Source organism: Metopolophium dirhodum, chromosome 1 (genome assembly GCF_019925205.1).
Source record: "Metopolophium dirhodum isolate CAU chromosome 1, ASM1992520v1, whole genome shotgun sequence".
NCBI lineage: Eukaryota > Metazoa > Arthropoda > Insecta > Hemiptera > Aphididae > Metopolophium > Metopolophium dirhodum.
In genome coordinates this window covers 44,147,625-44,160,657 of record NC_083560.1, presented here as the reverse complement: position 1 = coordinate 44,160,657, position 13,033 = coordinate 44,147,625, and the positions used below count along the sequence as shown (strand labels likewise).

General features: G+C 31.3%; 2 protein-coding genes across 3 annotated transcripts in view; one reads left to right on the top strand and one right to left on the bottom strand.

Annotated features, from left to right (window-relative positions):
• The window catches only part of LOC132936378 (prophage side tail fiber protein homolog StfR-like), a 151,490-nt gene that overhangs the window by 118,905 nt on the left and 19,552 nt on the right, over positions 1 to 13,033 (top strand). The gene's annotated exons all lie outside the window — the stretch shown is intronic.
• Positions 456 to 7,929, bottom strand: LOC132936674 (beta-hexosaminidase subunit beta-like). Its single transcript, XM_061003437.1, has 8 exons — positions 7,441 to 7,929; positions 7,024 to 7,219; positions 6,825 to 6,940; positions 6,545 to 6,750; positions 6,266 to 6,378; positions 4,145 to 4,346; positions 2,070 to 2,289; positions 456 to 938 (listed from the first exon to the last, which is right to left on the bottom strand). Exons 1-8 carry the CDS (start codon positions 7,645 to 7,647, stop codon positions 594 to 596), a joined length of 1,605 nt encoding a protein of 534 aa, XP_060859420.1. The 5' UTR covers positions 7,648 to 7,929; the 3' UTR covers positions 456 to 593.

Genomic DNA, 13,033 nt, shown 5'->3' with positions numbered 1-13,033 from the left:
TGGACGGTCTTCGCTCAGAATCGTTTTTCGCACGCAACGACTTATCATTGAATTTAATTTTAACACAATATGCATACAATTACAACGACTCATCATTGAATTCAAATTTAAAACACACGTACTATTACAATATTGACTTACTCCTCAACAACGAAGTGCACTCGACACCCGTCAAAACTGTACATCGGAGTGGTTACCAAATTTCCCCCTTTTTAAATTTTAATCACAAATCAAGCAATAAAAGTGTGTGTGTATATAGGATCGGTAATCATTGACACGATGCTCAATTATTTATTTCAATGTAGGACTAGTGTAGTACCTATACAAATGGGTAATAATTAACAATTATTTATAATATTTTTATTCAACTACCGTCTACTTTAAGACGTTTTCACGAATTAGAACTATTTAACTGGTATTTTTACCAATCCTAATGGAATAAAAATTCAAAAACCTTTGAAAATAGTGATATTATATTATTGTTTTGTCTAATACATGTTTTCTAACGGTATTTCCTATTCATCTCTACTATATATTGTTATAGTCTTTATCCAATAAGATACGACAGTAATATACGAGACTATATTATGGTTCTAGTAATGACAATAGCTAGGTCCGTTTGCTGGTTGAGCTGGTATTCCTCTCCGCCTCATCCTGCAAACGTGTTCCTCGATCCTGTACTTGGCTTCAGTCTCGTTGAGCGTGTGTGACCAGAGCACTTCGGCCACGGCGCTGGTCCTGGGCCACGTGAGCGGCAATAAATTCGTATCGTCCACGAACTCGCCCCACATGCAGGCCTCGCCACCCAAAAACAAACGGTTATCGCCGACCTCGGCGGTCGGGTCGCACCTGTAGAAGTTCGGCCAGTCCGTTCCGTACTTGATGTAGTTCACGTACCAGCAACTGGAAAACAGCACCGGATGTCCGCTTTTCATTACCTGCAGTGGCAAACCAGGAAATGCTTTTAGGAAAGTCGTATAGATTTCCATATACGCGCGAAAACGTACGAATAGACAACTGCAATATTATCACGAACGATCATATCGCGTTATCTGTTCTGAATAGCACCTACTTATGTACTCTTCGTGCACCGATGATGTTATGATGCTTGGATCATAAGGGGCTCTGCGTTTTTTAAGGAGATGGTGGGTGGGTAACGGACAATCGCCGGGTGGGTGATGATTTGTATTAACTATACAGTACCTATACATATTTTAGTAATAACTACGCGACAGGTAGTTACAAATATTACAGTGAATGACTTTATCGGGCTGTATTGATGGTGAACGTTGGGTGAAATATTAGACTAGTCTGTTAACAGTTTTAAGTTCATCAAGTCACAGCCATTATGATTTATCGACGTCATGCGAGTGTGGCGTGTCTGCTGATTTCGAACGAAACATTATGGATATAATGACCTAAGTTCTTTGTATAATACATATTATACCGAGTGATTATTTTATCATTGAACACTCATTATTTCAAAAAGTATAAATTAAAAAAAAATTGCATTTTATTTTATTTCTATAGTCTTTAAAACAACATTTTTAAAAATATATAGTTTTCACTATTTTTTATGCTTAACATTTTTGAAGTTTTTACTTTTTGAAAGACAACATAGAGTTTTAATTTCATATTTCAATACATCAAATTTAGGCCGAGTAGTTTATGAGTTATAAGTATTTATAGTTTTGATGAGCGGAATGGAGTGGTAACCCTCAAAATATTGGTCCACTAAACTTTAAATACTTATACTTACAACTCGTAAACTACACATCTTAAAATCGATTGTTATATGTATCAAAATACTAAGAAAAATATTCTGCTTTCGAAGATCAAAAGAAAACTGTGTGATTCGAAAAAAATTAAAAAAAACTCAAAAAAAAAAATTATGATGATAAAAATATTGAAAAATATAATTTTTTAATGAACATGTTATTTTATAACGACTTACGACCATGTAATAAATATATTTTCAAAGTCATTAATACTTTTTGCATAAAGAGTGTCCCACGTTAAATGAACCACACGGTATATAATATACTTATATATTATATATAAATACTTGCCTTCGACACGATCGAATAATCATAAGAGTCCTTCCACACATGGACCACGGTGTTGGTATCGAGGTGGATATTCTCGTCGAATATTTCTTCCCACACGATGGGCACGGTTTTCAAATTTCGCGTTATGTTGAACATGTTTGCGAAGTAGTAGTCTTTCAATTCGACGACGTTCTTCATGTTATTGCGATGCATAAAGTTTTGTATCTTTTTGTTCGTGGTCCTGCAGTCGACGAAAACCAATTTATTATATTTAACATGTTATGAACCTAACACTCGCATGTTATAGGTGATTTGGTGCAGAACTGTTGGGAAATGGCTGAAACATATTGGATTCAACCGTCCCCCTGTTGTAAACCTGTAGGGTTTACGCCGATGTTCATAATTTCTAAATTAAAACTTACTGTAGACAAAAACCTAACCTAACCGAACGCAAGATTTATGATGAATTTTAATGGTTCATAACATTATGTTTAAAAACGTGGCTTAACATCGTTTTCCGAAATATTATGCATCGTGATTACTATACGACGATTAATTATAGTTATTGCTATTTGATAATTAGTAAGGACATTGAAAATAGTTCAATCATTGTGTAATGGACAATGGTCGCTATATAGACGTGCAATAATGGTTTAAAAAATATAAACGTGTGTACAACAACAAACCAGGTTTGACTAAAGGTTAACCCGAGACAGAATATTTATATTTGCATTGAAACATCAACGTAAATTCGGCGAGTCCGACGATTTATATTCTAATCACGTGTGTTCCACGCGAAAAAGACAATAAGCAGTTTTGTTTTTCGTCCGTCTCGCCGGATTTATGATCGAAATTTCAACACCAAATTATAAAATTTATGTTAAATTTAATATGAAATAATATAATTTGTGTTTATTTTTGTACATTATACCTATTGGCTATTACTAAACTATTTTAAACATTATATTAATTGTACGACTAGTCCGGCAAATCTGGAAATATCTAATATGTTATCAATTCTAAGTATTTTAATAACATTTCATTTGTCAAATTTTAAATGTGGCATTACAGATGTTAACGATCGAAGCAACCGGTCAATTTTTCAACTACGCAAGGATGTGCAGTTTTACAATTTCTTCAGCCCCACACAGCATTCGGGAAATAATAATATTTTGTGAATATTTTGAAGTGATTGAATAATACATATTTGACTGATAATATTATCTTCTCATGATATTCTACTAAAAATGTTGACTTAATATTTTAGATTCTGAGCGGAGCAAGGAAACTAGTGGTTTTACAATAGTGTTTATTTTATTTTATTTTACTTTTTATATCCTGCATACAAAATTTTTACCAGATGGGAGTGCTTTGATAGTACCTTATCTTTCAGAAAATTGGATCAAGATGGTACTTTAGAGAGGTCATTTTTCGATTTTCTCAATAATTATTTAATGCCACGGGAAAAACTACTGACGAATTACAAAAAAAACCGCTTAAAATGGGATTTCAATTTCTAACGATTTGTTTTACACCGTAGCAACGAATAAAAAATTATAATATAACAATATTAATTCTACTTGAATGCTTTAATAAATAATAAAAATTAAAAAAATCCAGACCGATAAACCGTTTCCGCTCAGAATCGTTTTTCTTATACAATGACATTATATCATTGATTGGATTCAAGTGGAATACAATCCATTATACATTGTCCCACTTGTAACCTACTGTACAGCAGAGCGACATCCACTTACCCGCTTTTTAAAATATTTTGACGACCATAATATCAATGTCTTGAAAATATTTTTACCATAGTAAGAAAATATTAAAATGCTGTGTGGAGCACGAGATCTGTTGTAAAGGTACATAATATACTGATTACACACCAAACCCCACATATTATAAACAGGGAACAACAATATTTTTGGATTATAAAATTCAAATATTTCGTAATTGAATAAAATATATCATATTCTTTTGAACGCCCATTCCTCCCTTCCTCCGAGCCTGACTCAAATGAGTTACCTGGTATGTACGTTAAAATATCATATAGTAAATTGTAATGATACACAAAAACAATAAATTGTCATTACCAACACGAACTATCTACTTCGTCGCCACCGAGGTGTAAATAATTGTCTTGGAATAATTCACTGACTTCGGACAACAGCGTCCCGATAAAATTGTAGTTTTCCTCGACCGTCGGGTCGATTGGCCCAAAATGATTTGGGTCGGAATCCGAACACTCAGTTAGTAGTCCCGGAACACCACCGAGTCCCCAAGATAACGTATGTCCTGAATATAAATAAGATCGTACAATATATCAGCTGTCAATAACAACACGTCTGCTCGGCGTCCTTATAGTTTAATAGGTGCCAGGGCTTGTATTTGGAAAAAAAATTCCGTTTTATGTTATTTACAATAATTAAGACGTCACATAATTTTTGCGTCTATCGTTATTCAGAACTAAAACGTTGTACAAGTTTTGCGTTTATCGTTACTTAAAATAGTGTTAATATTTATTAAATTTAAAAATAATGAATCTAGGTCTAGTGTTAGAAAGTCATGTGTTATAAGGTCAGATATTATAATATTAAGTGTCATAAAAATCAAATGTTATAAAATATATTTCTCATAAAAATCATGTCATAAAAGTTATGTACCTATTATAAAAAGTACAGTAGATATAAAAATTTAAATTAACTATATATTATGTGTGAATTAAAATGTTAATGTTAAACAATTTAAAAAAAAGGAATAATTGTAAAAAAGTTTAAAATTTAAAATTTGAAGCAATTGCTTTAAGAAATTCTTTTATATCATACTCAGGGTTCTGTTCTAATCGTTTACATATATTTTGTAGTCGGATATTTTGGTCGTTTGTATTTTTGGAAATGGACGTTGAGTTTGTTATTAAGCGTTCTACGGTTACTTCTGTTTCTTTCTGCTCTTTTTGTATTCCTCGGATAACAAATAAAGATAACATTTAGCTAAAACGATTAAACGATAAGGAACATGTATGTATGTAGGTACTCTAATAATATTATATTATAACACATGATTTTTATGAGAAATCCGTTTTATAACACATGACTCTTATGAGACTTAAATTTATAACACTTGACTTTCTAACACATGACTTTCGAACATTTGACATAGTACCAAAAATAATAACTAATGCTGGTTGGAAATGGCCCGGATACGGAATATAATAATATATAATAAATTCTTAGACTGTTTGCATGAAATAAATGTTTATATGAAACCAATAGGCCTTTTAAATAAATAGCTTTTAAAATATTTCGTTTTGCGTTATTTTTCGTTCAATGATATTTTATAAACTATACGTTTTGAGTTATGTTTCGTTTAATGGTATTTTATACATTACGTTTTGTGTTATTTTTTGTTTAATGATAAATAATATATTTTGTTAATCGTTATGTTTTGTTTTGCGCTATTTAATTATTTTTGATTGTCGCTTTCCATAGCTGGGCATTAACGTGTTAAAAAGTTAAAGTTAAGTTAAAAAGTTACTTTTATTTTAACTTTTTAACTTAACTAGTTACTTTTGGCTTTTAATTAACTTAACTGTTAACTTACTAAATTTCTTTCTTAATTAACGTGAAATTAACGAGTTAGTTAATTTTTCATTTTAAAAAGTAAGTTAAGTTAATTTATTTTGTTTTTAATTTTATCATATTTCACTATTTCAGTCTATTTCGTTTTTATGTCAAAAAATATGTATCGTAAATTGTTTGAAGTTAAAAATCGAATCTAGGTTATATGGAAATACTGTATGAAGTATAAACAGTAGGTATATCCTATAATTTAATTTGGGTTGGAATAAAATTAAGTACGCTAGCGTTGTATAAACAAATTAACTTATTTTTAACTTAATAAAAAAAGTTAACGAAAAGTGTGTATTAACTTTTAACTTAACTGAGTTAACCTATAGTTAAATTAACTTTTAACTTTTAATTTTTTGTTATTGGTGCATATTAACTTAACTTAAAAAAAATTATTAACTTGCCCAGCCTTGTCGCTTTCCGTACGTTTACAAATTTCAATCGTTTTTTTTTTTTTGTAAAATATAACGTTATTATAACGTTTGCAAGCCCTGACTTAGGTACTAATATTGAAATAATAAAATGTATGTATACAATACGCATTACAGATTGTCTAATTATTACTTGTTCTGTGGTATCAGTTCTTACCCGGGGTGTCGAATTCTGGAATGACACGAATGCCTCGAAGTTGTGCGTGTTTGATCACACGTCTGACGTCATCTTTCGTATAAATGGCCGATTTCCCGAAAGCTCCTCTTTCGCTAAACATAATAACAATAATATGCAAGTATAAAAATGATGACCAATAACTGTCGTCGATGAATTTAAATTTTAATTGTTTAAAAAAACTATCATAGGTACTACAGTGTATTATAGGTACATAGTGTATTATTTCAATTGTTGATTAGGCAAGTTAAAATGTCAGACCTCAGGTTCGGAAAAGCGCTGCTCTGATACGGGAAGCTCTGGTCGTCTACCATGTGCCAGTGAAACACGTTCATTTTTGAATACGACATGGCGTCCAGAGTTTTCGTTATGGATTCGATGGAAAAATAATGGCGAGACGTATCCAACAAAAATCCACGATGTCTGAATTTCGGATAGTCCACTATTGACGTGCGCCGAATCACAAACTGTATAATATCATTATGATTAGATTTTACATCATAAATTCGCGACGTCCGCGTGAAAATGTTTAAAATATTACCGTCGAACCGTCCGTTTCCAAATAAACCAACTGAGAAAATGTTTCTAGACCTCTGAGAATACCCCAAATTGACGATGCAAGTAAAAGTCCACTGGAATTGTTTATTATGATTTCGTCTGTACAAAAAAAAAAAAAATTCAAAACTGTATTAATATGCACAACGAGAGAGGTATTGGGAAAGTATAAAAAAGTACTCTACATTTTTCGTCCATATTTAACGAAGGATAATTTTCACAGGGATTCGTCATCTGCACATTGAGCACTTCCATCTTGCCAATGATTAAGTCCTTAGGTAAACTAGTGTTTTGCTTAAATGTTTTCGTAGCTTTTAAAAACAGCATAGAATTATACCGTTTAAACGCATCTTGAAGGTCGTCACAACTATAACCCGTAATCTAAAGGAAAAATATTGTTCTCACTGATGACGTTAAATTGAATACTGTCAATTTGATACCGTAGGTATACTTACGAGCAGTTATTAAAATATTTTAATATGCTAGATAATATTATAGGTGCATATTATGACATTGTTTGAAATATAACTTTTATCATAAAAAATTGGTTAAAAAATTCGAAATCGTATACACGTTTTAGTTATTTATGTGTTTGGTCTTACATTGAAATGAAAATTTTCCGGTTCGAACGTCAAGTATTCGTCGTAGACGTGTTGCATCACAGGTTTCGGCCACACTTGTCCATTGGTCATTTTTACAGTTGGTCCCACATTTTGGTTGAACGATTGTGGTACGGAGAATAGGATAATAGAACAAATAACGAACGAATTGGTAATTAAATTATTATAATGCATATTGTTTGATTGCATAACACAATATACTGTTATAATACGTGTGTCATGTGACGACGCTCGCAGTGAATTGAATATTAGGATTTACACTTTAGAGTATTGGGTACAGCATGTATATTATTGTAACGGTCATAATACTTATGGTAAGTTAAATATAATAAACGTCCACCGGCCACTGAGGCTGTTGAGTCAATGCGCCACCTAAACTCGACAACAATAAAGATAAACTAATAATAATATGTATATTGTAGTTATTATTATTTATTATTATTAACAGCTAGTCGTCTGGCTATCACAATCACGATTTATACTCTAATTTACCCGTATTAAGATAAAACGCTTTCATATCGACTTACGAAGCAACAACTACTCGTATATTATAAAACAGCTGTGCGAAATAACACTACGGTATTATATTATTATTATGGCTAGGTACTACAGAAGTAATAGTATACAATTTTATACCCATATCACAGTATATCTTTAACCCTATACCTAAGTGTACCAAACCGCATTACCATAAGTCCATAAATCCGGTTCATTATAATACTAATTAATAGTTACCATTGTTTGGACCTTGGATAGCTACAGATTATTGTTTCGCTAGTCGTTTCAATATGTTACCAGGTCAGCAGGTCGCCTTATCAATAACCGATAAGCATAATTTGCAGACGACCGACAGCTACCAAAGTATTAAACACAATAATTATTCACTGAAAAATATTTTCATGTTCTAATGTTCCGTGGTTTTATGGTATCTACCTATTATATAGGTACCTAACCAGTTTATCGTGATGTACAATACAACTTAATAACAACTCACTGTACACTTACTGTGCATTTAATGCACTAAAAAACAATTAAATATGCACTAGAAACTGATAAAATGTGCTCTTAATTTTTTTTTTAATAGGTATTTTTTAAAAAACTTGCAAAAAAGCACTAAAAATAAAATTGAAGTGTTTTATTTTTTTAATAATAAACCCTAATATGATTATAAGACATTTTAGTTTTCATTTTACAAATTTATATGAATCTTGGACTAGTCTTGATGTTTGTTGTTAATATTACTTAATAATATTTAATTATAATATGTACCTACTTATAATCTACCGTTAAACCAACCGCACAGCATTTGGGAAATGATAATATTTTGTGAATATTTTAAAGTGCTTGAGTAATGAATATTTGACTAATAAAATGTTATAAACATTTTCTTCTCACCATAACAAAATATTGTGCTATATGATTGCATAGAAATATTGACTTTATATCTTTATAATGTTTCCACAAAAATGATTTGAAAATTGAATCATTATTTGAATATCATATGATTAAAATGTTTTGTAAATGTTTTTTTTCGAAAGTATTTTCAAAAATATGAGCTTCTTGGCCAAAGAAGGAAGATAGCTAAAATATTTCTCAATTATTTACGCGACTTTTAAAAATATTTTGACAACTACATTATTTTCTTGAAAATATTTTTACCATAGCTAGTACACAGATGCGAGCGATATACGAGTTAGCGGTATTGAATCTTCTCTGTAATAATATAATATACACTATAATATTATGTGTAATACCGTTCCTGATCAGATTCCCATAAACAGCAGTACAACACTTACGCGATAATTAATAGCAATACGAAATTGAACAACTACCTGTTCCACTTTTACGCCATTGCAACGCTCCTTTGCAAACGACATTGCCTAAGGTTAGATCCAATGACTTTGACCGTTTACTCGCGCTTTCTTCGGCACTACCTATAATCTATAGTTGCAATTTATTGAGCAAAGGTGTCAACAATGGTTCCGGAAGTGAGTATGAAACCAAATTACTTAGTCCTTTGAAAGTAGGTATCCGCTCGTTCGAGGTTCATTCACCTACGTGTAAAATATGTTTTATCAAACATCTAAATACCTTGCAATAAAATTATTTTATATTTTACACCTACCTCATATTGTCGCTAACAAATTTTAATCCCCGTCGAGATAACCAGCTATATATTGCATAGGAATTCCACTCTTTTCGCGTAATGTGGATTCCATCTTATCGTGTATATTGTATATAACGAAACTAATCCTCGTAAATCTGCAGCCTGCAGAGTATTCAACTGATCCAGTCATTAAATATTTGTGTCACGAATACAATAGTTTTCCGCGTCGGGAAAACGATTTTTGATTTTAGAAAAAACTGTTACAAGACAATATTGAAACTAACATAATTGAATTTAATTGCTGAAACGATTCGTTTGATTTTGATCGATTCCAAGGTTCGTCTGTAGGTAAAACGTAAGGTTTCCTGTCGTTATATACGTTTAAGAACTTTTCGCTTATTTCCGCTAAAAATAATTACCACCTGTAAACCGTAAGATAATTTTACAATATTATTCATATCATATTCATGACCAAACTTTGATAGTAAAATTAATGCAATTTCGCCATAATGTAACACTACATTTTTTAAGTTGTACATTATTATCTACAAGGCCTCATCGTTATTATATTATCATATTAATATTCTAAAATATTAGTATAAATTAATAAAAGAATAAAAAAGATGTGCATGTAGGTAGAGTATGAATAATATGCTAAATATGAGGCATCGTATGTAATGGGTATTAATATCATTGTATACGAAAAACGTTTCTGATCGAAGACGGTCAATCAGCCTATATTACTATGTATATTTTATGGTCTTACCTGTTTCTATAAAAGTATTTTATTTTGTTATTAAAATTATTTATTTATTTTTACCGAAAACATTGCATTTGAAATTAATGTCGTCGTGTGTTTAAAATTTAATAATATTATACATTAAATGTTTCGAATACCCGCGAATAATATTTTTTTAAGTGCAACAAAATAACTATAATCGTTAATTTATTATCTCCAATAACTTCGTCCAAATTGTAATATAAACATTGGCACCGAGTGTATAATAGCCATACTTGACTACACGTTAATACGTCTATTTTATATTTGATGTAACACCGCCATAGTATGTACAAGAAAATACTCTTTAGTACATAAGGCTTATGAAAATCGATCGAAACTATAATACTGCTCATTGTTGACTTTCGATTTTTACGTAAGTATGTAGCTTTTCGAAAAAAAACATCTACATTAAAAGAAATGGTGGTTCTCGTTTGAAAATTTAAAAAAAAAAGAAGTTTGCATTGGATGATATTTAAAGTATATAATATTATATAACGACACAGATCTAAGTAATTGAAGATATTATGCAAGTCCTTGTAGATATTGTTGCGAGTTCCGAGGAACCCAAATTTTTTTTTTTGAACGAGTGCATCAATGACAATAATACTACGAAATGTAGTCGTTCATAATATGGTCGGTGAATCACCCTGTACACGTGTACAGAATTTGGTGGCATAAGTAATTTACTTGGTGTGAAGTTCGCATGTATGTAATATATCAACCCATATAATGCTCACGTGACCTTTTAAATCTTATTTCCTCTCCGCGTTCAGCTGCAGCGCGCCGCGTTGCAAATAGCGGAAATCCGTTCAAGATATTTAAAATTGTAAAAAAAAATAAAAAAAACGGTTTCTCTAATACGTAGCCGGGTTTATATGGAACTCGACAAACATCATATACACTCGAACACGTCCCCTAAAGGGCAGATTTTCTTTTCCGTATTATTACATATTATAGTTAGGTGACGCCAATCTCGTTTCCGATTAAGTCGTAGCGAAGGCCTCGAGCGTGGCTGTGATTATATATATTATTGACTACTATACAGGGCGATCCACCGAGCACGCTCATCCACGTTTTTTCCTTAAACGACGAGTTCGTTCAAATGTTCTGGCATTTTAAAATAATTAGTCTTAAGACCGTTTTTTTCAAATTCCAGACATTTTCTGGTGCATACACTTAAGAAGTGGCGTCTTGTGTTCTACCGTATGATATTGTCTATAGGATGATTCGATTTGAAAAAGTCAGCCTAATAAAGTTAATCATATTTATTATTTATTTATTAAGGTACCTCCTAACTGATTTTGAAAATGTACCTAATTCGAAATTCGAAAGAGCAGTTTCTCGGTTACTAAATTGTTTACACCAAGGACAATATTATTACCCATAAAAACGTGTCACAAAAACATAATATATATGTGTAATATTGGTTCTAGTATTTGAACAATTTGGTCAAAAATACAGTTTTTCTTGTACACAACATGATATAATATGATATAGGTACTCGCACACATCCCTCTGGCTGAGTGTGGCCTATAAATAACAGATTTTCTTTTTTATTATATATATTAATATTACATTGGTACTAGGTACCGCCACGCCACGCCAATCTCATTTTTGATAAACTTGCATAAGTTATGAACACACTTCCATCCTACTCCGAATTAATTTAGATTTCTTGCAAAAATTTGATAAATGCAGAAACGTAATATATCATATTTTAGTCATAACGAAGGCCTCGAGTTCGTTTTGTTTATATTATCTACCATAATACAGACCGATCCACCGAGCGTGATCATAACTTCCGTTTTTTTCATTAACACTGAATATCATAAAATTCCGTCTTTTGAAATTCTTGAAATTTTTCGTGCTCAATACTTAAGGAGTGGTGTCCGATTTCTGTTGTAATTTTTCTACAAATATAGACCTCAGTGCCGTAAAAACCAGTTGTGCAGAGCGCGTATGCATCGCATGTCTCGTACTGTATTGCTACTGTAGTAGCTATTTTTTTAAATATTTTCAAATATTAATATTATACATTTATACATGCTGTCTCATAACTCACTTAAAAACTAAAATATCGTAAAAAACTAACGGGTGAACGCATAATATAATGTTCTTACCTAAAAGTTTGATAATAGGTCAATATTAACTCTATAATATCAAAACTAATCGCACATTATTGAAACTGGTGAATGAAAATTTTCCGTGTCTTAGGTGTGTAAGATGGAGACAACATGGTATTAATATGCGGGTGTGACGACCTCTTAATAATATCAACACATAGACGGACAATCATAAAAAATTACTGCTGTAGCAGTATGTTTGTTTGGTGATGTCAGGGGACACTTTTGAATTCATATGTAATAGTACTGCTATAGCAGTTCTCAAAAACCGACCAAAAATGGACACTACTGCTACAGCAGTGGTTTTTTTACCAATGGTATATGAGAGACCAAGTTTACTGTCCATATACATCATAAAGTGACATTGGTCACTGACAAAATAAAGCAAATATAATTTTTAAAAAATATTGATTATTTTTTTTTATAATATCAATTAATTTAGGCATGCTTTTTATAATTACTTATAATCCACACTGTCCGTCAATGTGCTAAACGTATAATATTATTAAGGGGTACATGTACATGCAAATAAGGACAAAAATCTTTATTATATATTATATATTT